Below are 27,760 nucleotides of genomic sequence, written 5' to 3'. Positions count from 1 at the left end.
AGTATTGGCATATTATAGAAAATGTCTAAAAGGAGTAAAACCCCATATGCATCTTAAAGATTTTTCTCACCATATATAAGGATCGACATACACTCAACATATTCCCTGTAGTTAAACAGGACTACAAAAAAAAAGAAAAAAGTTTAATGAGTCTTTGTGAACATTTGAAGAACATCCAGAAACAGAAAAACATTTCATTATTTCAGGTGGTGATGTCACTTAATATTGCTTCTCTCTAAGCACTTATCACTCAATCAAGTGCAATAATATTCATCTTTATTTCTCTAGTTTCCTGGAGGCTTGAAATAAGTCAGTGAGTCAGTGAGAAATTTTATGATAAAGTAACATCGAACTCTATAGACAGGATCAGTATATCTTCAGTAAACAAATCCCATTTAATAGGTTACTCATTAGGTGCTAAAGCGCTGAGTACAAGAGACATTTATATGCATTGCATAAGCTTTTTATAATGCAGTGTTGGAGAATTTATGAAAGGTTTACATATTGATATTGTAGAAAACCTCTTAAATAAATAAATACATTTTATAAATCTACTTAGTATGATTTAATGAGTTAAGTATAAACATTAATTGTTTTTGTTCAAAGTACATATTTCACGCAGAAAATCTGCCCTTAAATTAAAGATGTTGTTAGATGAATCATTTTTTTATGGCTCAGATGGTTGAGACACTGGGTTGCTGATTGGATGGCTAAGAGGTTCAAGCCCCGCAACCGCCAGGCTATACTGCAATCCTATACACATGCATAATACAGTAGGTAGGTATGGGAGATGTCTCTTAGGGACGTTCCCAAGCCTGGAGTAATGGGCAGGTTGTGGTGAAGATGGCATCTGGCTTGAAACCTGTACCAATAACTTGCGTATTGAATATCAAATAAAAAAAAATTTCGTCACATACACAACACATACTGTACAAAGTACGATATGAGTTGAAATGCCTACATGACTGTTTGTGATTAAAAAAGAAAGGAAAAGAAAACAAGAGAGTGCCGAAATGCCAATAGAAAAGAATGTAAAATATAAAATCTACAATCTACTGTTCCATGACCCTGTAAGATTTAAATACCATCATTGCACCTAAAGAGAATTAAGAAGGCAGATAGAGACATTTTCGCACTTTCTTATAAGACTCTCCTTATTATAATAGCATTCAAATAAAAAAGTGTTCTTAAAGAAATCAAGTGAAATATGTTTGTTTGTAGCTACTGGCCTTATGTATCATGTTTCATTTTCTGAAATCATTGTTCTGACTCTTTAACAAAAAGTTTTAAAAAGTTTAAAAGGTAAAGTCCCTGAGGTTGATTACACACAACATGACTCATAAATGTTTAAGCATTCCGAATGGAGTGTGGGACTTTCCATGTCCAAGGACAGACTGTGTCTGAGAGAGAGAAAGAGACAGAGAAAGAGAGAGAGATACTGTATGAGAAATGCAAGGTGAAACAATGTGTTTATATTTCAAATGACTCCAACTGAATATTCTGGCGTCCACATCAGAATTATCTCCATCGGATAAGATATTAATCAAGATTAAGATTTTACAACCTGAAAAAAAAAAAAACAAAGCTCATATAATCCTGTCATTTGTACACGTCTACATTATATCACTGCACAGGGATCCTCTGATCCTCTTTCCCTGGGCTTTTTTTTTTTTTCATTTTAGGAATGCCGGCATGATTAAAGGCTGCTTCAGAAATCACCCTGCATTTCTTAGTATACCCTTGGAATTGCCACTGCATTTCATCAGTGTGACTTAACTTCCTCATAAACATCATAAACATATCAGATTTAGGGAATGTGACTACTCATGTGATGTATCTAGCACAGTTCCAAGTTGAAAGTCGAGGAATAAAAAAAACTATTAGGTTGCAAGTCTCTTATCACTTGACTCGATCTATTATAGGCTGCTACAGTATATAGTGAATTTTCAGCGTTAACCTCCTAAGAGTTGGCATCATACAGTCATCCAGCATACAGTCTAGCGGCCTGTTTGGGGTCAGTTTTAGAAACACCACGAGCCCTACAGCGAGTTTCCCAACTTTCGCAAGGGTTGCCAGGTTTGGGCAAAGTTTCCACTCCCAATTCTTCTCAAATGCCACACCAAAGACATGAATCTAGCCCAAACATTTGGGCTCTGGAGAAACAAGACCGCTACTTCTTCATGTTCTCAGCCTTTGTGTGGGAAACAAATCCTTTTTGTGTTTTATGTGATTCATTTATTTTCACTTGTGCTTTTCACACACATTTTAGCATTTTAGCTTTTTTTTTAGCTTGCTCACATGATCTTGAAAATGGTTACTCGATTGTACATCTTCACGTGTGCCTGCTTTCCATTCATCAGCCTACAGTACATAATTACATGTCAAATGAAATTTTTGTGATTTTCCCGTTCCTACATTATTACGATAAATAGCTGCGGTAAAAGGCAACGGTTTAGCATTTATACAACACAGAGAGGAAAAACTCTCTATGTTGTCACTGCACTCATCCAAGGGTTTTATTAATGCTTGGATACCATCTACCAAGGTAGAAAGTTTTCTCAGCATCCTTAATTAGACTGCCTGCTTCATGTCCGAATATCCGGCCTTCCATGAACTCCTAATCTATAATGGCCCTTTCCTTTAATAGACAGCCTGGTTTCATCAGCTGTTTTTGCACGACCTCATACTGCCCGCCGCACCACTTGCACATTACAGGAACTCGACTGGGACTTATTGCCACGTCCCTCCATCCAGTCCTCGCTCCAAGCCACTTCCACATGTCTTCTCCATTATAGAGAAATAAAGGTGGTTTTCACTTTCGTAACCGTATTCTGCTCAACTGCACAAACAAAAAATCCAGGTTTGACTTGCAGCCTTTACGGACGTTATTAATTTCTGACTTTAAGCACTTTCTGCGTGCGTCATGTCCTTGAATTAACAACAGCACACCCCGGAGTTGTAATTTACAAGTAACACATGATTGCCAAACTGCCAGCAGGGTCAGGACTAATTTCCTGCAACAGGCTGTTAAAATTAAAACGATGCTACATGTTGGCAGGCCACACACACCTCTTGCCATAGATTATTTTCATCTGTTATTGTACTGTCGATGCATTGTAGGATTTCCTTTTTTATGTTGGTGCCCTCTCAATTAGGGCACAAGAGTTAAAAACATAATTAAACTTGCCTTTGTATTTTGCCTTCATGCTTTTTTTTTTTTTTGGACAAAAAATTATTGTTTTAAATGTTAACCATTAATATCCAAGTATAGTTTATAAATCTGATGGTTTACCCTAAATAAAAGTTGTTGTTTTTTTAATCAGAAACAACAGGGAATGAGCTGAAGCTCTTTTTCTCATCCTGAAAAAATATTTTGATTTACTCTGTATAATAAAAGTCTAGGCATATTCAGGGGTCTGTATAACTTTTATGCAAAATGTGTAATTTCAGAAAATATTGATTGTTTAGACAAGTTAGTCATAAATACTGTGGAAACATATTTATACATGTACATTATATTACATTTTTACATTGACACTTCAGTTCAAATCATATCAATCTGTTTATGCTTTATGTAACAAAAACAAACCTGAGCCATTTTTACTTTCTGTTTCACTAAAATAATGGTGTTTTCCCTTGTAATACAGTCTTATGATTTTACCAAATCTTTGCAAACCCTTTGCTGCTCTCAGCAGCATCAAGTTCCTCTCTCAAAAAGGGAAGTTTTCCGAGGTCACTCCAACTGCTCCACAAAACATTTTTAATTTTTTTATTTACAAGTGTAAATCTTGTACAGTCTTATGATTGTCCAAATCCTGTCGAGTCTCTGACTGCTCTCAGCAGCATTTTGTTGAGCTCTACATGACTCCTGACACCTCGTTGAAGAAAAAGTCCCATCATGCAAGTTGATGTGTATGGTAGACGAAAGCCTTTCCTTTCAGGTTGGTAAAAGTGGATGCTGAGTTTTTCAGGGAATCCCAACACCGGAACCTCATCTGCCCCCGTGATATAAACAAGCAGGTCTTTGAAACGTAGCTCTGATTCTTTGTCTATGGAAAAGTCAAGCAAACATAGTATATTGTATTAAATCTGGTGTGCGCGCAATTAGAACAATGTGCATGTGACTGTTAGGATGAAGCCAAATATGACATCATTAAATTTCCTGGCTTCCTTCAAAGCTTTGGGGCTGGTTTACTGTAATAACTAATATGCTAGATAAATCACCATAGAAAAACATCAAAGAGATCTGGAGAAAATGTCGCTCACCCTCGATCATCTTTAACACCAGCTCCCAGGAGTAGATGGTTTCCTCTTCCTCTTCTCTCCTTTTGGTGCCTTCTGGACTCCAGCTGATTTTAAACAGGGCTCTGAAAGACGAACGTGAAATCCGTTCGCTCGTTTTATTAAAAAAAGGAAGGAAATCGATCCAGTTGGTCTTTATTAGATCCCACAGATTTCCACAAGAGTTCAGGCCTTCGGTGAACTGGCTGATCATATTCGACACCCTGAAGAAAATAAATATAAACCTCTTATATATGCATTTCTTATACAGTAACAGTTTGTCCTGAAATGTTTTACTGTTTCTTTAGAACATAGTTTTGGCAATTATTACAATTTTACATTTATTGCAAAGACACGTGAATCATTATTGTAGGACATGTGAAATTTTTTTATAGTTAATATTTAAATGTGGTGGAACTTCCATAAAACAGGTTAGTTCCTGTAAATACTTATGCTAAAGCATCTATAAACTGTCTTTTTTTACTGCAGCCCTGCTCTCACTCTCTCTTTCTTAAAGTTTATGCCACACAAAAAGAAGAAAGGACTTATTATTCCGACTAAAATTCTGTAAATGTTACAAAAAGTAGAAAGCTTCACTGCTCACGTTAAGATAAGAAATGCTATTCTCTGGCACGGCTGCATTCCAGGCAGCATGCATACACTGATTTACTAAGAATTTTATTTATAAGAAAGACAAAGGCTAAGACTAAACTGGCAGGACATTACCCAGAAAATGACTTAAACTGGCGCTTTCTATACATTACCTGAGATAAATGTAGTGCTTCACGATGTAGGAGTAAATCTTAGGAACGTCTTGGACGCAAATGTTTGGTCCATAAATCCCCGGAAATCCACAGTCACAGATCCAGTCTCCTAACTCTCTTTGCAGAGCACGGAGGTGTTCAAATGTTGTGCAAGATAAGATCTGAGAAGACACAGGAGATAAGGATTGGGCATTTGTTTTCAGATAAACAACATGAATAAAGGGATATATAAATAGTTGCAGACAGAAGCATACTTTCTGTGCTTTGCTTTGGACGTCGGCATCTGGTATGAGGCGCCAGTCAAAATCAGCCAGATCCATTTCTACACCACACATGAGCTGGTAAAGACGAGCGTCTAGACATTTGAGTCCTGGTCCACCATGAATTATAGACCAAGCTACAAGCTTCCCAGCTTGCTTGTATTTATGCTGCTGTAAAGCAATCTGGTCATAAGTGAAGAGCAAGTGTTTTGGGTTTCCCTCAAAAATACCCAGATTTCTTTGCACCTCGATCATCAGGAGTCTGAAAGCAATGCATTAGGAGAAACAGCAAAATGAGAAATATTTTATCGGCATGCCACTTATTATACAAGTAGGCAAAATTCACATCGAATTTATTTCCCAGTCCAGTAATTTTTTCCCCCAATTCGCCCTTTCGCACACAAGCAGAAAACGCTATCCGCCAACTTCCACATGCATAAGCTTAGACACATCCAAGATTGGCCAGTTTACTACCACTAGAAAGGAAGACCAAAGATTTTCATTAAAGCCTACCTAAAAAACTCCCTTCTCGGGCCTCCGTTATCAAAAGCCTCCTCGCCAGCAAACTTAATCAAAGGTGTTTTAGTCCAGCAGAAGTTCCTGTTGGATAGAGCATCAACCGCACTCTTTAGAAGCTTGTTCCTCCAGACGGTCACATGCACCTCATTTGAGCTGAGGTATTGCTGCCTAAACGCTCTCAGCAAATACGTCACATCCATCTCCTCCTAGTGATAATTGAGTAAATACAAAACACATGCTTTGTAAAACTACTGCTCAATGTCACACCTGTGTTGCACAGTGGTAATGTACTAATGTTCTAATACTAATGTTAAACCCTTAGGATACAGTACAGCACTTAAAATATGTCTTAAATAGCGTCCCAGCAAAACAAGAACTTTTTTATTGTTATCTGTCAATTTTCAAGGGTCAGTCGCTCTCCTCGCAGAATATTTATGGGAATGACTGCAGTGGGTTCGAGCCACTGCGGCCGAGATCGGAATTTCACGGACACTTCTCTACAACTTTTGCACCATTCAAATTTTTTTCTGTGGATAAGAGTCTCATCACCGTACTTTGCTAGAAGTCAGTCGGTCTTGACGCCTTAGTTTTTAAGTAATTTCATCACAAGTTCTGGTCTGACTCGAATGTATTTATAAGTTTTACACACCATGTTTATTATCTATGCATTATTATATACAAAACATTAAAGATTTTTAAACATAACTTTAAGATTAATAAATTAATAACATTATAAAAGAATATTTGCATGCATATAAAGAAAACAATATATTATATAACAGATTTATATATTTACAGTTATTTTAATGGAAACTTAAAATTTGCATGAAAATGGAAAGGGGAAAGTGTGATAAAGTTATCAGTAAAACTCAAATTGTCCAGCATGCTCAGTAAAACCTAACTTATAAAACTATACAAATCTGTATCAAACACTACTTATTTATTTATACATTTTAAGGTATTGAAATCTAATTGATTTTGTACATAATAATGCAAACATGATAAACATATATTTAAAAAAATATGCACTAAAGGTAATATGGTGCATAAAACTTTTGCACAGTAACGTAAATATGTTGCTTTCTTAAATTTTGATATTTACGTCCAGTAGTTCTGCAAGCTACACTTCCTCTTCACGGGGAATATGTTTGCGCGTGTGGCAACTGAAAATTGAATAAATAGCATTTTTTACAATCTTGTTTACTTCCAAAAGTTAAAAGGAAAATACATGTAGGAGTGTCTTTGGCATACTGACAGTCCGTCTCTGTTTACAAGCTGAGTTATCAGTTTCGTCTTAGCAGACGACTATCTGTCAAAACCACATCAAAACATGGCATTCATGCTGTGACACCGTTTTTTAACCACCAGGTTTGTTTACCTGCATCTTTAGAAAACATGAATTTTACAGAAGTTTAACATTCAAGATTCCAGAAAAAATCTAAAACCAATCTTTTATCTCATTTTTTAGACAAAGTGACATCTGTTTTTTTCTAGACCACTTCACACATTTTAATAATCATTACCGTTGAAGACTGACGCCTGCTCTTTAAAAGACTGTCGACTGCAGTCTGTCTGTGTGTGGCTGGACCTGATCTTTGAGAAGATACTGCTGGATGAGTGTGTAATGGTGAGTAACTTGCTTGCCATGGTGGCGCTTCTGTGAAAACATCTGTTTCGTCTGAAAAACAAAAGACACAATCAAATACATCTCAGGAATGGGTTTATAACAAAGGCTCTCACAGCTGTCACTTATCAGGACATGTCCAACAAAATAGTTGTAAATGGAATTAACCTTTGACATTACGTCTATTTATTATTACTATTATTATTATTATTTATTTGTTACATTTTAAGCATGAATTTCAGCCAGATTTGTTCAAGCAATGTTGAATGCTGAATGCGTCTTCCGCCAGATTCACCCCCCCCCCCCCCCTCTTGATTTTCTCCCTAATTTATTCATGTCCAATTTCTACCCTTTTCCTTCCACCCATTAATGCAACACCTACCAACCAAGGTGGAAATAACACCTTTTCAAACCAGTGCTCGCACAACACTGGGGACGGCATAAGACATTCGATGGAAAGTGCTCTACGCGTCTTCCACTTGTGTGAGCTTATACAGTAAATGTCCCGGATTGACTCGTCTGTACATGACTGTTGAGAGAGTGCTGATTTGCCCACCATTTGGCATTCGCCCACTAGATTTAAACTTTATGAAATCATCTTAGTTATTATTTATGGTTTTGTTTCTATATATGAAGTGTATTTAATATGGCCAATCCTGTGGTAGGTGAAATAAAGTGCAATTAAAAACAGTATAACAGTGCATGAGATGGGAAGTACATTATCCATCAAGTACCAGTGGTTCCATTGCCTAATATTGCTTCCATAAGCATTCTGGAATTGGCAAACTACTTTCTGAAAAATAAATAGTTGCATATATGAAGCCGTACAACAAACACAAAGCTTCACCTTGACCATGCATATATTTTTATAATTGGCGTGTTTAAATTGCCCTTAGCGAGTGTGTGTGTGTGTGTGTGTGTGTGTGTGTGTGTGAGTGAGTGCATGTATGCTTTTGTGCACTGAAATCGATTGGCATCTCATCCAGGGTATACCCTGCCTTATGGCCCAAGTTCCCATGGTACTGCACAGAATAGGGAGTAAAGAGAATGAGTAAACCCACCTGAGTTTGCATAATCATCACAGATGAGACTGAGGTTAAGAAAGTTCTCTTCAAGTGCTTGCTCTTTTGTTTCTTTAGACATGCATGATGAAAGATCAGAGCAAGATGTGCGACTCTTTTTTCTTGAACCTGTATCATAATATCAAACAAAAAAACAAACAAACATTAAAGTAAACAAAAAATGTTTTAATGTTAAATTACTCTTCTTTTTCTTCTTCTTAATAATAATATTTATAAGAAGTATACTAAATATGGTATTACATAGGAAATGGTTTTTTTCTGAGTGTTTACTCTAATTACCCAAAAGACGAACTGTGCTTAGGCTTCCGCAAAAATCCAAGAAAACGAATAGCTGCTCCTTGATATCTAGTCCTTCTGCTTTCATGTAGTATTTTGTCTTATCGCTTGCCCGGATAATCACAAATAACGCATAGTTGATCCAGAACTCGATTTCTGCTCCTGGCAGGCACAAGTTCTCAGGAAGAGGTACCAGGCAGGATTGGCGGCTGTTCCTCGGGCCTTGTGTACCGTTTAGCGGCGAGTCATTTGTAAACCCGATCCCGATAGCTCTGTGACCATCATTTGACGAGGACCTGTTTTCGATTCGTATTCTGACCTTCTCGTTCACTTTAACTGGACGGCACAGGAAAGCAAGTCGGTCTGCGCGGGATGAGATGTCCCTCGAGGCGATCAACCCTGCGTTCCCTTCCACTTTGGAAAGAAATTTCATGGGGCCCAGGCAGCGGTGGCCACACGTGCGACTATGTTTATCTGAAAGTAAATGAATACAAAGCATCAGAAACATACACAGGGGAAATTATGTGGACCATAAGTTGACTGTGTTAGGTGAAAAAGATACAGTGCCTTTCTAATTTATTATTATCATTTGCTTATTTGTCACCATTAAGTGATTGAGATCGTCAAACTAATTTTAATATTACACAAAGATAACCAAAATAAATATAAAATGCTGTTTTTAAATGAGGATTTTATTTATTAAGGGTACAAATCTGTCCGAACCTGCCTTGTCCTATGTGAAATGTAATCTAATCCTGATAACTGGTTTTGCCACCCTTGCAATAACTGCAATCACGTGTTTGTGATAACTGGCTGAATCTTTCACATGGATGCGAAGAAATTTTGAACCACTTTTCTTTGCAGAATTGTTTTAATTCAGCCACATTGGAGGGCTTTCATGAATGGCCTTTTAAAGGATCTCAATCTTAATGTTTTTTTAAACCCAAGTGCACTTAGGATTGAGGTCACGAACTGATGGCTGGACAATTTCCTTCAAGATATTCTCGTAGAGCGCAGAATTCATGATTCCATCAAACATCATCCATACTGTAGGTCATCCATGTCCTGAAGCTGGAAATCAGCCCTAGACCTTCAAACTACTACCACCATTTACGTTCAGGCGTTTGGCCAATGCTCGTACCCAGAGTGACTTACAAAAGTGCTTTGTCTATGATGCTCTTTATATAATTTTCTACACCTGATGTTTTATAACGGGATACACACCTTCCAAAAAGTTCAGAGCAGAATCTATTCACAGAATATTTGCCTAAAACACTTGGGAAAAATCGAAATGGTTTGACAAATGTGAAACAAGCTTTTGTGTTCTTTTTGACTTTCACCTTAGACCTGTCCCATGGATGCCATTTTTTCCCCCAGGGACACAGTTTATTAAATAATTTTTAAACACTCACTAATTAAGAGATTGTTCCCCGTTTTCCAACATTAAAATTTCCCCTCAGATGGTTTCCAATCAAAATTAGCATTATCATCAGCATGCTAATATCAGCTACAAAATCCCCTTCCTTCTTCAGCAAACATTGTTGTTTGCTTATTTTGTATCTGAGTTTTTCCCCTAATGTGTTTTCTAGAGGAAAAGTAGGTTATAAAGTCCCCAGTCAGAAAGGCCAACATCACTAACCCTGCTAACACTAATCATGCTAACACTAATTATGCTAACACTAATCATGCTAACACTAATCATGCTAACACTAATCATGCTAAGCATGTCACTTCATATCATAGGCTACTGTGTATGACTGTGTATGTGACGGATAAAATTTGAATTTGATTAGAGTCTGTTCCTAGCTAGCAACATTAGCACATTTTAGCTCAACAAAAAACTTTCTCTTGTTTGTCTTGCTGTTGTCTTGATTTGAGGTAAATATAAATACCACTAATCTATAGTAGCAATATAATGTACAAAAATTATTTTAAAAAAGTTTGAAAGTGGATGCTACATGGTATCAGATGTAGCCTGCAATAGGCTTGTTAGCAAAGTTAGCATTTGTGTCTGAATTATTATTATTTTTCCACAGTTGTAATAGACCTACCTAAACAATGTAGTGGTTGTGCTAATGTGGTTGTAAGCTAGAACATTACAGGTTATTGTTTTTATTTACATTATTGTTTTTATTTAATTACATGGGAGAAGCAATATTGGAGGGAAAACAACAACGCCTTGTCTGGACTCCACTAAGAAAAGCTATTTAAACAGGATTTACTTAAAAAACTACATCAAATGTGCACTTCAAGATTTTGTTACATACTGTACATACTTCATGAATACATACACGCTTCTTATATTACTCATATTATCTGCTCTGATTAAAGTTCAGCAGGACGTGGTGTGTAATTTAAGTATACTCACTCATTTCTTCCTTTCCCGTCAAGTTTCGAAACTGTCACACACCACTGAACATGTACAGGACCAGTCCCCACTAAAGAAAAAAAAACAATCCTGATGTTCTATGTGCCTGTGTTTTCCATGAGAATGCAAAGCCGCATTTAAACCGGTCCACCTGTGTCAGACATTTATTCTTGACAACAGAAAGTAACAAGAAACAGGAGGCTGGACTAAAGGCAGTTGCAAAACCGAAATTCCTCACCATCAAGAATGAAGTCACCGACTTGCCTGGATATTCCAAGATGTTAGGCTTACCAAGGCTTTGTCTGCTAAACATTAGGTTTTTCTTTCCGTACACAAATTCCTAACCTGAGAACCTACAGGGGACTATGCCCAAAATTACACGTCATGGAAGACAAGTCCAAACACGTACCTAAACTTCTATTCAACTGTCACACTCCTGGAGAAATCTCTGGCATCAAAACTTGGCTGGGCGCTTGTGGTTGAAAAACAAGTATAAATTTAGAATGTAATCTGTATTGCTTGGATTGTGATCTAAAAAAGATAAGATATTATCTTTCTAGATCTCCAGCATTCACAACAAACCAGGTTTTTCCATGGAAAAAGATATTTTGATAAGGAAAACATTGTGCAATTTCTTATAATCCAAAAAACCCCCAAGCATTATAGCTGTTTAAAAGATACTAGAACAGATATGCAGTATTTAAGTCAATAATCTATAATACAGTAATCTATTAGAGCACTATTATTTTACATTCTTTTTCTGCTTTACCACAATATAAAATTTAATAACTATAACATGTTGAGTGAAAAATAGAAGCTTTAAAATATTTACTGAAATTTAAAAGGTTCCCAGGCCCCCCCCCCAGGAACTCTTTTAATGGCCAAAGCATGTGAAAAATTTGAAGCGAGATTTAATGTGCAGGTGGTGATGGTGAATGATTGTATGTACCGTTCAGATCCGTCTCTTCCAAAACTTATGGACAAATTATGCAAAAATTTTTAAGGATCAGGTGTTCCACTTGCTAATTGTACATAGGAATGACTGCACTGGGCTTCAAGCTACCTCGGCCGGGATCGCCATTCACGAAGGCACAACCTTATTTTAAACATTAACACCATTCAAATGTTTTACTGTAGCTATCCATACTGTTCCTGAGGTCTATTTCAAATATTAACCCCATTCAAATGTTTTACTGTAGCTATCCATACTGTTCCTGAGGTCTTTCGTAAATGTCATTAAATTTTACAATTAATTTACAAGCAATTTCATCACGATTCCAGGTTTGACTTGAACATCCTTGTACTTTTACAACTATAAACAGTTAGCATGTATTGCCTTTCATACCTCCATGCATTTAGCAAAAGCTGGAAATAAATTATTTTGGGAATACATCATCTTCTCCAATGTTAAGAGCTGTTTTTTGGATTTAACTTTAATTGAAGTGGCTTGTAAGAAACCTAAGAGAAGATGTAAGTATGACCTGTTTATTATAAACAACTCAAGTTTATTCAGCCATTATTTTTTGGCAACCACAAGAAAGAGGAGCATTAATAATATGTTTTTTAATGTATTTAAATGTAATTAAATTAAATGTAGTTAAATTAAATTGTTCATGGCTGAGTCACTTTTGGGAGCCCCCTAGTGGACATCAGCATCAGATACATACCTATATATATTTTTATTTCTTCCCCCTCTTTTATAGCGCTTATCCAGTTACAGGGTCGGAGCCTATCCTAGAATACTCTGTTCACAAGGCAGGGTACACCCTGGACAATCCATCACTCAATATTAGCAATATAGCTCAATAAACCTGCTATAAAAATTCTGAACCCTACTCCATATACCATAATATTCAAAATTATCAGGAGTATAATGATTATAATATTGTGTTTCTGACAGAAGCTTTCTATTTAACATATGCATATTGTCCAGTGAATTTATGAATGTAATTATCATTCACTTGTAGTACATGTAATTATGCAGCAGTCATTACTTACCTTTCATCTGTGAGTCTATTTCAAGAGGCATCTGAATTTAATCCCTGCCGTCTGGAAAATCAGTTATTGTTGCTCCAGCCACCGTGAAATAACCGACTAACGTTTTGATTACATTTGGTTTCCAAGAAATGTTAGTCGTGTGAAAGGGTTTTATGTGAAGTATTTTTAAAACAAGCCCAAAAGCTTTAATTTGTTAACTTCTGTGCTGTGAAAAAGTATTTACTTCCTGATGTTTAATTTTTTTTTTTTGCATATGTGTCATCTTTTAATAATTCAGATCATCCCAAAAAATTATATAATACACAAAGATAGCCTGAGTAAATACAAAATTAAGTTTTTAAATGACGATTTCATTTATTAAAGAAAAAGAGCTGTCCAAACCTACCTGGTCCTGTGTGAAAAAATAACTGCCCCTAAACCAAATAACTGGAGTGCAACTGCAATCAGGCATTTGCGATAACTGGCAATGAGTCTTTCACATAAGGAATTTTGGCCCACTTTTCTTTTAAAATTGTTTTCATTTAGCCACATTGGAGGGTTTTCAAGCATGAACACAAGTTTAAGGTCATGCAATGGGATTTAGGGCTGGACTTTGACTAGGCCACTCCAAAACCTTTTTTTTTCTTTCTTTTTTTTTTTTTGAGCCATTTAGAGGTGGACTTGTTTTGGATTATTGTCCTGCTGCATAACTCAAGTGAGCTTGAGTTTATGAACTGATGGCCAGACATTCTCTTTCAGGATGTTCTGGTAGAACAAGGAAAGTCATCCAGCTTCAGACCATGACACTCATCGCCATGTTAGACTGTTGGTATGATCTTCTTTTCATGAATTGCTGTACTAGTTTTATGGCAAATATAACAAGACAAACACCTTCCAAAACATTAAACATTTGTCTCCATCAGTTAACAGAATATTTGCCTAATTATGGGGATAATCAAGATGATTTTGGCAAATATAAGACGAGACTTTGTGTTCTTTTTGGTCAGCAGCGGCTTTCGCCATGGATCTGGCCCATGGATACCATTTTTGCCCAGTCTTTTTCTTATTGTTAAATCATGAACACTGATTTTTAACTGAGGCAAGTAAGGCCTGCAATTCTTTAGATGTTGTTCTGGGATCCTTTATGAGTTTCTGGATTAGTCATTGTGCTTTTGGAGTAATTTCAGTAGGCCAGACACTTCTGGGAAGGTTCACCACTGTTCTAAGTTTACTCCTTTTGTGGATAATGTCTTTCACCGTGGGTCACTGGAGTTCCAAAGCCTTAGAAATGGCCTTGGAAACCTTTCGAAACTGATAGGACAATTACTTTGTTTCTCATCTGTTCCTGAATTTCTGCTTTTTTTTTTTTTCTTGATCTTTTGGTGTGCTTTCTTAGTCAGACAGGTTCTATTTAAGTGATTTCTTGATTCAACAGGGCTGGCAGTAATCAAGCCTGGATGTGGCAATTAAAATTTAGCGCATGATTTAGCAAAGGGGGGGGGGGGGGTTCACATTGGGGCAGGTATGTTTGGACAGTTTTTTTTCCTTCAGTAAATGAAATTGTACTTTTAAAAAATGCATTTTTGTATTTACTCAGGTTACCTTTGTTTAATATTAAAATTGATGATGTAAAACAAAAAAACCTTAATCATTTAAATGCAACAAATATGCAAAAAGTATGAAGGTGGTTGGATTGGTGTGTGATTTCAGACGGGTTTATTTAGGAAGTCAAAAAATGCTTGATGGTGATGGTACGATGTACGTAGTATAATATCTTTTCATATATATTTTTATGCACAATTCTGGAAAAGCACCAGTCAAAGTGTGTTTATGAAGCATCCTAAACTTTAAGGAATCTGAAAATCATAGGCAAACATTTAATTAAAAGTATACATTTCAGACTTGACAGCCTCTGAATTATTTCCTAATGTTTCAGAACTGATAGTGTTCCATGTAATAACTATTATCTTCTTTAGTGCAGTGATTGTTTTTGGGACAATTCCAATAGATTCATGACTTCAAATAAACCCAAAGAAAAAAGTTGAGCAATTTTAAGTCTTATTTTATTCAAGCTTCGGTTTATGTTTATTATTCTAGTTTGTGCTACAGTAGCTCTTCAGTGGGATCAGACCAGACAGGCTAGATCTTGCTCACCGTCCACATTAGTGAGCCGAATTGATGCTGCAACCAACATGAAATGGCAGACCAACATTTTGTTAGGTGGTTTCCAAGAAATGTAAGAGATGTGAAAGGAATTGTGAGGTATGATATGATGACTGGGGATTTGGGATTTGTAAATCTGACCCTTCCAGTACTGCCTCTAAAACAAGTCAAACTGCTTCAGTTTGTTACATAAGTACTTTCGGACTAGATTTGCTGTATGTGCTTTGTACTGTGTGTGTATGTGTCCTTACATGCATTTTATTCATTTGTTGTTTTATTCATTTAACATATCACATTTGTAATAAACAGAAGTAATACAGATCCCAGGTTGAAACTCTATACTCTAGTTTCAAACTAAGCTTTGACAAACTTTTCGATGCATGCTAGCACCTAAAACTGACATTTATTGAGTTTGTTTATGCCAACAGGCATGTGTAAAAGTGAATTAAGTTATTTTTGTGTGAAAGCATAATAAAAACCATCTCATAAAAACAGGTCTCAGTATTAGACAACTACAACCTCAGTCATAAAAAAAATAAATAAAAAAATAAAAAAAGCATATATATATATATATATATATTTTTTTTTTACTGTGTCTTTCCTTATTTAACAAGAAGCCAAATGAAAAAAAAAGATTTTGGCAATACTAAGCGTTTTCATGATCCACTAGCTTGTACCTTTAGCAGCAATAACTTAAAGTAATAATTTCCCGTATATCATATAAAGTCATATATGACTTTATCACTCTCTGACATCATTGTAGAGGAATTTTGGCCCATTTTGGCCCATTGCTCCAGTTAAGGATGTTAAGGTTCCATCACAGCATTTCAATTAGGTTGAGGTCTGGACTTCGTCTAGGCGTTTCCAAAACATTAATTCTTTTATTAGTCAGCCATTCTGATGTAAATTAACTGGAAACTTGAAACTTTTGACTGCAAAAACAAGCCCAAAGCATTTCCCCCTTATTACTGTGTTCAACAGTGGTTGTAAGGTGTTTTTTGCAAAAATGCTGGGCATTTCACACTTTGGTCTCATCTGTCCCACCTTGTGTTTTGTTCAGACGCGATTTTGCGAACTTCAGTCATGCTTCCTGGTTCTTCTTAAACAGAAGAGGTTTCTCCTGACAACCCTGGTTCAGCCTTCTTCTAATTGTGCTGACATAGACATTTTTATTTAACATGCTCAGTGAAGCCTGTAGGGTGTCAGATCTAGCTCTTGTTTTTTTTTTTTTATCTTAGGGTGAATGAGCTGTGACATCCACTCCTGGGAAGATTGGCAGCTATCTTAATGCTTTTCACTTTTCAGGTGTATAACCCTTCTAACTGTAGAATATTTATCTCCAAATAGTTTGGAAATGGTTTTATAACCAGTTTCCAGGTTGATATGCAGCAGCAGTTGCTTCTCTTAGACTATTGCTTATGTCTTTCCCTCTTTGCATTGTGTTAACACACCTGAATGCTCCAGACTAGCAAACTACCAGAACATCTCCTTTTATAGAGGTCTGCACACCTGCTGATGGTCAATTAATTAAGGACTGATACAGTACCCCTTAAATCCATTTTTTTAACTTCATTTTTGTGAAATGAATAATGGCGCAATAAATCATACAGTATATTGTTCGTCACACAGACACACACGCAAACACATACTGTACATACTAGTGGACCCCCTAGTGGACATCAGAGTCAAAGTCATACATCTAATAAAGAAAGTTAGGGAGTTTTTTTGGACACACACACACACACACACACACAAATAGAATTGAAAGAGGGGGCACTAACTTTTACACATGACTGTATATATTAGAAAATAGATTGAATATACAGAAGACATGAAACATGAATAAATGGATGAATCAAAGCATGAGGTGTTTACAACCAGGTTACATCAGCCATTTAAGTGATTCAAAAAAATTTCCCAGTATGCACATTTGAAATATTGCATCTTAGTAACCACAGGGGAATGTATTTGGGTTAAATTATATGTAAATTGACATAATGTATTCATTAACCTAGATAGAAATCAATAAATGTATAAAAATTGTAATCTTCTTGTGGAGTGAATGGAATATAAAACAGAGCTGTGGATGAAGATTGAGGAACTTAGTGCCAAGATTCTTTACAAGGAATTTAGATAAAGAGCATGATATTGCTATTTAGATAGTGGACAGAGGATTCATCTCACAAAACCAAAACTTTTTAATTTTTTAGGCCTGACTGTTAATAAAATCAAATACATACTGTATTTGGTTAATAAATGTAATTCTGTATCTGTATTTCTAGAAAACTACAATCCATTGATAAAGTATTAAAGATGCAGTATATTATTATTATTATTATTATTAGATTTATTACTAGATCTATAAGGGGGGTTCAAGTCAAACCAGTACTTTTGATAGCTCTTGTATAACATTAAGGTAGAAAGTTTTCTCAGTACACCAAAGCCACGATCAGACTGCATTTAGCCCGAGTTGACTTGAAGGTTCCTCATAGTAGCCTATAAAAGTATGGATGATATGCTAAAAATGGTTTAAGCAATGATCTTAATACGCATTGTGTAGACATATTCCCAAACCAATTTAATTCACCCCATCTAAGTTAGTTTGAAAAGGAGATCAGGGTTCCAGTCCCTAGTGCAGCCATATTCATTTACTATAAAACAAGTACAGACACTGTTGTTAAGTGGTACTCAGTGGCCAAAAGTGTCAAGGTAACATTCATCGCCCGGCCAAAAAAGTCACCACCTGGATTTTAAGGAAATAGTTAAGAGTCTTCTATTCTATAGTTACTGCAGGGAGTATAATATAGTTCAGCCGGCAGAAGGATGTTACTATGTAAGGGTCAAATTATTGTCCTGCATCAAGCAAAGAAAGCAACTAGCGAGATTGCTAAAATTAGGTTAAGAACTATCCAACACATTATTAAAATCTGAAAGGATCAGTTATTATTTTTAATAAACAAGTAAGGTCAGAAAAACATCCTGAATGAGCATGATGGGATGCGAAGAGAGCTCAAGAGGTTGGGACTAAACAGCTGTGTAGCCTTAATAACACCACTTATCAGTAAGGTTTAGTGGGGAAAAAAATGCTTTATGCCCACTAGCAAAATCTTTTATTAGTTAGGTAGCATGAAGAATTTATTGTGGAGCATTGGATAAAGGGCATGTGTTCTGCTGAGTCCACAGATTTATCTGTTCCAGAGGGCTGGGTGTAAGTAGAGTGGAGGATGAAGTGATGCACCCATCATGTCTAGTGTATACTATCCAAATGCTTTTGCGGGCAGAGTTCTGATCCTGTAGGTTGCTTCAGTTAATCCGGTCTAGGCTCGGTCTTGAGCCCAAAAAACAAGGTCAGCTGAAAACCTGAATGACCAGATTTTTCCAATCTATGGATTTTTTTTTCTTCCATAATTGCACCGGCATAACGATGCCAGGATTTATCGTGCTCAAACGGTAAAAACGTGATTTCGGTAGAATGAAACACATCATTTTCACACATAAAGTGGCCACCACAGAGTCCAGAACCCCACTGAGATTTTTTTCTTACTTACTTTCTCTCTCATCATTAATACAAGATCTTGGAAAGAAATGAATGTGATTCTGGACTCAAAAACAGCACAATAACACAATAAAAAAGCCTTGAACCTCTTCTCTGATCAACAGCAAATACATTACAAATTTAGCTTACATTATTTGTAAATAAATTATGAATATGCAGGATATATTACCTAAATCATAAATAGGCTGAAGGGCAAGAAGAGGAAGAAGCTCATTTTCTATTGTGGAGAGAAGCTCTTGGAAGCTCTGCTTTTAGGGGGTGGATCTCAAGTCTGGCTTTGGTTTGGTAAGAGTTGGGTAAGAGTGAGTTGTTCATCTACCAGACAAATCTTTCGGTTTCCGATTTAACTAGTGACTTATAGGCGTCTTTGTTTCACAACGTGTCAGGTTGTCAATCACTACTGGCTCTACCAGTGAGGATCCTCCCTTCTACTCAGTAACAGGGCTGATATCCAAAATAAACATTTCCAGGAAACGGCACACTTCACCACAAGTGTACAAGTGTGGAACCACCATTTCCTACAACACCTTGAATTCTGTGCAGGGCATGTATGATTTCACCTTCAATAATGCCAAGAACCACATCTCTGTAACCGTCGTTCTTGAGAAGCTTGTTACCTGTTTAAGGTTTTTGCATCAGCGTGGTGATTTGTTGAGCTGGCCTTTAGATTCTTCCATCTTCCCAAATTTCATTCGCTTTGTGGGCTTCATCTGGCCAGACCCCACGACATTAACATTTTGGGTGTTTTTTTTTTCTTTTGGCACCTTTACTGTAACTATTGAGTCTTAATGGCAGCTATCACCCTCCAGCGGTGTGTGGGTTTCTGCAACAGTGAAATAAAGTCCTTTTGTTTCCATGGTGTTCATAGGCCTTGTGCATTGATTGCAATAATTAAGCACAAGGAAAAGCTCATCAGCTAATTGATGCTTAATGAGTGTGTGTTTAGAAAGACCAATTACACAGCCATCTTATTTAGCCCTATCTCAGAGGACTTAAAAAAAAATCCTATTTGGGAGTTCAAATTCAAATTTAAATTCAAATTTTATTTGTCACATACACAGTCATACACAATACGAAATGTAGTGAAATGCTTACACGACCGCCAGTGACCTTAAACAGAGAATTAAAGCTTATAATAAGTAATAAATATGAATAAAAGAAATACGATAGAAAAAAATAAAATAAATACAATTTAACTAGGAAAAATAGAACTAAAAATAGAAACTGAAAATAGAAATATGCTGTACAAATAGAAATATAATGGTGTGCAAATATGCATAGAAAAAGTGTCTTTGTGCAATGGTTATTAAAGTGTTCTTTGTGCAATGATCCAGAATGTAAACGTAAACATGTAGTGTAGATGTGAAGGTATATGAGCGTGGAATTGTCCGTAGTGTCCGTGAGTTTAAATTCTCCTTTTTTTTTTTTTTTTTACTTTTCTGAAAGGTTTAGCTATCCCAATATCTACTTCAACTACAACAGTCTAAGAAAACAATTTTAAACTATAAATAAATATATTATTTATTATTTATTACTTATATCCACCTATTTATCTGATTGTCATTTTTGAAACATTTAAATTTGAGAATGTCATTAAACCACTGAATAGAATTTTTGTCTTAATACTTTTGGCCATCGCGACTGTTGTCTTGGGTAAGTGCATCAAACATTTATACAGGCAATGATATCTTTACTTTTTAAGTGAAAATGAGGAACAGGATAAATCCATTATCATTTTACTACACCTACATACCAATAGAGCTTTGATCTTAACTAATGCACACTTTGATTGGGACTGTGTCTAAATTCTTTACAATCTACTTAAATTATTATTATTCTTTTTTGCTATCTTTCCTGTGAACCTGTCCTTGGTCTTACCACACAAACACATGATGTAGTTCAAAGAGGCGATCGAGGAGAGAATACAAACACACTCGATACGATACTCGTCTGTAAAATGTCATCAGTAGTATCTGTAAATTCATTTCTGTAATTTAATTTTTATTTTATTCTCAACTGGATTTTACAGAGTCTGTGAAAGAACATCTTAATCATATCTTTTAAATGCACCAGGATCATTGTACTTATTGTGAGACTGGTGTCCCCTACTGGCCAAAGACACTTCTGTGGGTTATGTGTTAATGTGAGGTCAGGCTTGGGATCTTGTAAGTGGATGGTGTTGTGCTTTTGTCATGTGAAATTTAAAGTAACTGTCAGTTTGGTATCTATCTATCTATCTATCTATCTATCTATCTATCTATCTATCTATCTATCTAAGCTAATATTTGTATTGGCTTTTAGTGTCTCTTTCAATAGAGGGGGATGAAAAGAGAAAATTATATTAATGTATTTAAAAGTGAGAGATGGAAAAAAGAAGCGATAAAATATATAAAAAGACAAGAAAAAAATATGAAATAAAATGTTATTCTAAATTATTCATTTTACTCATTTGAGTATACTGTAGGTGTAAATAAATAAATAAATAAATAAATAAATAAAACAATATAAAAAAGCAAAGTCATTTTTTTCCTTCCATATATTTCTTCTTTTTGATGTGAAATTGGGTTTTATGTTTTGCATAATCTATCTATCTATCTATCTATCTATCTATCTATCTATCTATCTATCTATCTATCTATCTGTCTGTCTGTCTGTCTGTCTGTCTGTCTTTTCCATCATAAACCTCAAGGAAAAATTGAAGCAGAAATCCCTGTGTTGTTCAACATGTCATATAGCAGAATAACCAGCTCAGTGTAAAAGCTCTTCTACCAATTCTTCATTAAGTCACTATTTGTAGCTCACAATTCTGCAATCAAAATCAAACCAACGACCATGACAGGCTCCTAAAGTGCAATCTCTTTCCACTCCGCTGTGTAACTGCTGCTCCACACACAGGGCAGGGAGGCCATCAAAAACTCACTTATTCCCACCCTGCCAGTTCAAAAAGACATTAATCTGCCACCAACCAATCCAGAGCTGGCGTCCTGCACGTTGGCCAATCAGGCTCTGTGCACGCTGCAGCCTTGTCCAGTCCAGGCCCAGCAGACCAACGCTGGTCATCATTATCAAGAGAGTGCCACATCTGTGCAAGGTAGCTTGTTTTTATAATCAGAGAGCGAGAAGCAGACTTTGAGGGCAATTTCTCTGCAGGGAGTAGGACTGGGTTAAAGGTGGCCAGACGCATGGTGTTGACTTTGGAGTTGCAGCACAAAGTATGGAACAAAACAGGTGAAAGTTGAGGAGGAGAAATTCGACAGCTCGAACTGACTTAAGAAATAACTTCAGGAAGATCTTCGTCTTGTTCTGGAGGGCATTCCCAAAGTGGATCACACCAAAGCTGGCCTTGGATGTGAGATCCTCCCGGCCATTAAATATTAAATATTCACCCTGGATCCATCGTTATCGGACAAAGACGTAGGACACGCGCTGGTTCCCATGGAGCCCAACCTGTCTGGGTCTTTCCTCTTCAACAACGGTTTGAATCAGTTCCCAACAGATATCAAGGCACCCGTGTGCCAGTACTCTATGCCCAACAGCTTCTACAAGCTCGCACCTGGAAACCTGAATGCCCAGCTGCAGGCGGGCACACCACATGGGATCAGTGACATCCTGAGCCGGTCTGTAATGGGTGGCCCGGCCAACACCGCGCTGCTCTCAGGATATTCCAGCATGGGGGGTTTCAGTGGCACCGTGCCCACTCCAGGGGTGTATTATAACCGGGATTACACCCCAACAACTTTGAGTGCTTTTCCAAAACCTAGCGAGTGCCCAGGCATAAAGGGACGCACCAGCTGCTGGGTGGAGGGAGGCTACGACTGGAGAGGAGGAAGACAACAGTGCAGCAACAGTAAGAAAACTCAGCAACATATTATTGAATTAGTAAGATCTTTATCCACTGAACCTCTAATATACAAAATTTATTATCAGATAAAAAAAATCTAAAGTAACGTGAGCATTTTTTTTTTTGAAGAAAGTTTACTCATCAGGTTTTCTTTATATGTATAAAAAATGACATGTATCTAACATAATAAATAATTTTTTTAAAAGTATATATAATAAAATCTAATTACTAAATGAATAATACATTGCTATAAATAATTGCACCCCACAAAAATTGTAATATTGTTTTAATTAATGTTTAATTTATGTCACTGATTTGCTCAGATTATTATGAATATATGTAATGTTACTAATTATTTGAATAAATAATGTTTGAACATTTGGACCTTGTGTTAATAAGAATGTTCAGCAGTTTATTAAAATGCATCAAAAAAACAGAATGTATACAATTTTAGACATCTTTATTCAAGCAATTATAAATACACTTAATACAAAAGGCCCATTGTAACATACTACAAAATATATCAAATTTTTAAGTTCTTATAGCAAACTTGGTTTTTTTTCCATTCATAATTAATTTGATAATAGACATGAACCCCTGATTGACTCAATGCTCACTTAATTATTTTGAATTGATGAAGATATTCTAATATCATGTACATTTAATGTACAAATTGATGACTCACACCTTTACTACATTTGTGTAACTAATTTGTGTAACTGTGCTCAAGTAAATCAAAAATACAAACGTGTAAGCGTTAGTCAGATCTGTAGTTCTTTTTTTTTTTTTTTTTTCAGTAGACAGTGGGCATCCCGGTGAGACAGTGGGCAGAAAGAAACACACACGGCCCACTTTCAGCGGGCATCAGATCTTCGCCCTGGAGAAAACCTTCGAGCAGACCAAATACCTAGCGGGACCAGAGAGAGCGAGACTGGCGTACTCACTGGGCATGACCGAGTCACAGGTCAAAGTAAGAAAACCATACACACACTAATAATGCATGAGAAGAAAACATGCTGAATAAATTCACACATTATCCTTCAGATTCTGTGGTCCATAAATACAGTTTGCTTCTTTATGTTGCCTTATTTATGAAGGACTTTGTTACACACATCAAATTTATATACTGTAGAGTCATATTGGCAAATGTGTACTTAAGATAAATTAAATAGATCTAAATAATTGAACTGTTTAAATTAACTTTTAAAGAAAGCAGATTGCAACATAACAGAAGAGAACAGAATGAAGAAGAATAGAATTATTAGTATATACAGTAAGTATATTATTGAAAAATAGGAATAAAAGGGCAGCTCTGTAATAGAAAGGAAAGATTATAATTGATTTAAACAAACAGATTAAAGTGATATTACAACAGAACCATGTGTAAGGGAATCATGATCAAATAGATTTTAAAAGAGTCTTTTGCGCTACAGTGGATTACAACATGGAAGTAAATAATAACAGATTAAAAACAGTAGATTAGAATAAAACAAATGTAGATTACAACAGAATAGAACAGCACTAAATATGATGGACTACTACAGAATATATTTAAAATGTCTATTAAAATTAAGTATTTAATAAGAGTAATAAGATGACATTCAGTTAAAATTGAAATATACCACAATAGAACAAAAGGTATTTTAAAAATACAAATAAATCGAATTTGAAATCCATCGTACAACCGAATAGACTAGAATAGAATTTTAAAAGGGAATTAATTTAATAAAAAATCAAAATATAAATCAACAGAATAGAACAGAAATGACAAAGAGATTCATTAAACAATAAAAAGTGAGGATTACAATACAACAGAACAGAATTTTGGACAGAACTATAAATAATTAAATGATTAAAAAAAAAATTATTAAATATAATTTTCAAAAAGTAATTTCCATTATATTGAATCGAGCTGAATAGAAATAAGGGAGATAATACATGAGAGAGAAATACATTTAATTCAATGGTTTTTAAAGTATATTTTAAATATATTACACTTGAAATAAAAGAGATCAGAATAGAGTCGTACCTGCTCACTCTGAATCTAATACTTAACACTTATCCCAGGGGACTCTGGGCATGGAGCCGGGTACACACTAGAAAGGGCACCAATCTATCGCAGACCACACAAGAACACACACTCACACACCACAGGCAATTTGGACATACCAGTTAGCCTAACCTGCATGTCTTTGCATTGTGGGAGGAAACCAGAGCACCTGGAGGAAACCCACCAAGCATGAGAAGAACACACACACACACACACAGAGCCGAGGTGGGAATCGAACTCTCAACCCCGGATAGACTACAAGTTTTTTTTTAGGGTAAAGGGTTTTAGAAGTGCAAGTTTATATGAAATAGAGGTCAATAGAATTAAACTAAATGTGTGTTTTACATTCCGAGAGAAAAAATAATGAGCAATTTGCTGTGGAGTAAAAAAAGTTTATAGTTAGAACTATTTTCAATAAAACCGAAAATGTGTTTTTAAATATAAAAGAACAAAAATGTAAGATTTAAACATTTTATTTAAAAGAATTAATAGAATTGGACAAAACATAATAAAAAAATGGACCACAAAATAATATATGTAATAAGTTTATGTAGAATATTTTTTAATTCATCAAAATTAGTATATTTATATAAAATAGAACAGAAAATAATCTCAATTTAAAAAGATGACTGTGGAACCACATTAATGGGATACAGTTAACCAGAATTAAATAAGTACATAAAGTAGAATATCATCAAGACTAGAATAAGACAGCTTTAAGGTCACTGTACACATATAGGTTCCATCTGCTTTGTTATTCTGGAGATTTGAGCATCACACTTACTACAGTATGTAGACTCTGAATATGGTCATGATGTGACGCTCTGCTGCGATCCACACACGTTTCCCCCACAGGTGTGGTTTCAGAACCGGCGCACTAAGTGGCGTAAGAAGAGCGCGTCCGAGCCGAGCTCCACTCAAGCGTCCAGGACCGAGAGACAGGGCGCCTCAGACACCGAGCTCGAGGACGAGGAGTACAACAAACCTCTCGACCCCGACTCGGACGACGAGAAGATCCGCCTGCTGCTGCGCAAACACCGCAGATCGTTCTCAGTTTTACGCCTGGGGCCACATCATGTCTGACACACACACACACACACACACACACACATCCATACACACACACATCTGGAAGTGTATATGCCATAATGTTTACATGCTCAATAGTAAAAGATACGCACACACATTTACATACAGTACTGTGCAAAAGTCTTGAGCCACTCTCAATACCATTTCTTCATATTAAATTAAATGGGAACAATATTTTGCTGTAATAGCCTGTTTATGTACCAACCTCAGCAGCAGCCTCATTTCCCCTCTCGTCTGATCACTAGTATACAGTACTAACCACCGACCTGATCATCTGCACCTGTTTCTCACTGATTCATGCCTTAAGTTAGATGTTTTTTGCTTGAATGATTCATAGATTGCTGTGTGGTTTAACAAACAAACCAAAAAAAAAAAAAAAAAAAAAAAAGCATTCTTCTGAAACCGGCCAGGTACATGGACTGTACTGCAAATGAGAGCAGATAAGTGCTTCAGAAGGCCGGGAGAACTATTCACTATTCAAAACTGCATATAAACTAAAAGAAAGTCTGGGGCAAGTCTGGGGCAATAGACTTGAGACTTTTGCACAGCACTGTATTTGTGCATTTTCACTTTCTTAAACCTGCAGCATCAGCAGATTTAAGCTTTTCTGTATATAATTTCCAAAATGCTCTTTATTTATTGAACTTGACACACAAGAGAAAATGTTCGGCACTACTCGGGTAAGCTACCATGTCGATGTTTAATAAATATATACCAGTGCAATAAAGGTGTTGTTGTTGTTGATGTTTATTGTGTCACAATGAGGAATACAGTTTGGTGTGGCCTGATAAGAAGCAGTGTTGATTAGTAAAAAATAATTTGTTTACAATTATATCGATGGATGGATGGATGGATGGATAGATAGATACTTTATTAATCCCAAAGAAAAGTCCAAATATAAGACCATATGCAACTTTTTAACAAACATTTTCTGTACTGACTTTCTTCCTATCTATTTATAGACACCACGATATAACAAGCTGTAGGTTTTGTTTGGTCTTATGACCTTACAACACAAAGAGAGAGAGAGAGAGAGAGAAAAATCCAAACTCCTATAATGCAGTGACGTTTTACAGCTGCTATAACATAAGTGATAGGGTGACGTATTATTCATTTGTCAAGAAACAAGTGAACAAGTGAAACCACCACATCTTGGACTATTTTGCTATAACAGGAAGCTCTGTCATGTTTTTTTTCTTTTTGCATACATCATTTTAGAACAAATTAGAATAGAATAGAATATTTTTTTAGAATAATATAATTAGTAGCTATACCATTGACAATTTAGAGAAAGATAACAATAGAATCCATGTACTGTATACGTTGCTCATTTAGCTTCTGATCCTATATCGAGACTTAATTTCTGACTCGAAAGTTTCAAAACTTATTTTAAAGCGCATCAAATCACATACATTATCCAAAGTTGTACACCATTTTCTGAAAACTTCTTTAAATCATTTCCCCAGACTTTTGGAGCAAAGCTCATAGTCACAGAAGGGAACAAAGACGTATTACACCATTGTTGGAAGGGATGTCAGTATGACGATAAATAAAACGCTGTATCTGTAAGTTGTGCAGTAACACCCTCTTACTGATAAGGCAACATAAAGCTATCTGTGTTTGCCTCAATAACACCTGCTGCAGTAATGCGGCGAGTAAACACATTATTCACAGCCGAGCATTAGAAAACATGAACGGGAATTAATATGTACAGGTGACAGTGTATTAGAAATATGATTGTTTATGGTGTCATTCCTTGTTGTCTACGAGGTAAATTTGCAGACTAATTTACAAAATGTACTGCAGCACACAGCTGACATTTGATGTGGTTCGCCGTCTTTTCTTGACACTGTAAGGTAAAATATGCAATACAGCATGTAACCTCAAAAATAGAATTAGTGGTGTTTACG

The 27,760-nt window shown here is 36.0% G+C and overlaps 2 protein-coding genes across 2 annotated transcripts; one reads left to right on the top strand and one right to left on the bottom strand.

Annotated features, from left to right (window-relative positions):
• Positions 1–3,420: 3,420 nt before the first annotated feature.
• Positions 3,421–11,521, bottom strand: LOC128530434 (G2/M phase-specific E3 ubiquitin-protein ligase-like). Its single transcript, XM_053504387.1, has 10 exons — positions 11,413–11,521; positions 11,175–11,244; positions 8,810–9,280; positions 8,510–8,638; positions 7,348–7,502; positions 5,819–6,030; positions 5,300–5,567; positions 5,046–5,206; positions 4,267–4,505; positions 3,421–4,049 (listed from the first exon to the last, which is right to left on the bottom strand). Exons 2-10 carry the CDS (start codon positions 11,176–11,178, stop codon positions 3,799–3,801), a joined length of 1,890 nt encoding a protein of 629 aa, XP_053360362.1. The 5' UTR covers positions 11,179–11,244; positions 11,413–11,521; the 3' UTR covers positions 3,421–3,798.
• Positions 11,522–21,810: 10,289 nt separating this feature from the next.
• Positions 21,811–26,232, top strand: nkx6.3 (NK6 homeobox 3). Its single transcript, XM_053504605.1, has 3 exons — positions 21,811–22,717; positions 23,509–23,681; positions 25,617–26,232. Exons 1-3 carry the CDS (start codon positions 22,306–22,308, stop codon positions 25,842–25,844), a joined length of 813 nt encoding a protein of 270 aa, XP_053360580.1. The 5' UTR covers positions 21,811–22,305; the 3' UTR covers positions 25,845–26,232.
• Positions 26,233–27,760: the final 1,528 nt, after the last annotated feature.

This window comes from Clarias gariepinus, chromosome 9 (genome assembly GCF_024256425.1).
Source record: "Clarias gariepinus isolate MV-2021 ecotype Netherlands chromosome 9, CGAR_prim_01v2, whole genome shotgun sequence".
Lineage (NCBI taxonomy): Eukaryota > Metazoa > Chordata > Actinopteri > Siluriformes > Clariidae > Clarias > Clarias gariepinus.
Note: the sequence above shows the minus strand (reverse complement) of the source record. Positions and strands in the feature narration are given on the sequence as shown.

Bases quoted from the DNA above. Each gene is read 5' to 3' on its own strand.
- LOC128530434 (XM_053504387.1), bottom strand. The intron at 8,639-8,809 runs GTAATTAGAGTA...ATTATGATACAG, and splicing joins AAGCACAGTTCGTCTTTTGG to GTTCAAGAAAAAAGAGTCGC. The intron at 4,506-5,045 runs GTAATGTATAGA...TATTTTCTTCAG, and splicing joins AAGCACTACATTTATCTCAG to GGTGTCGAATATGATCAGCC.
- nkx6.3 (XM_053504605.1), top strand. From the start codon at position 22,306: ATGGAGCCCAACCTGTCTGGGTCTTTCCTCTTCAACAACGGTTTGAAT. The intron at 22,718-23,508 runs GTAAGAAAACTC...TTTTTTTTTCAG, and splicing joins AAGACAACAGTGCAGCAACA to TAGACAGTGGGCATCCCGGT. The intron at 23,682-25,616 runs GTAAGAAAACCA...TTTCCCCCACAG, and splicing joins TGACCGAGTCACAGGTCAAA to GTGTGGTTTCAGAACCGGCG.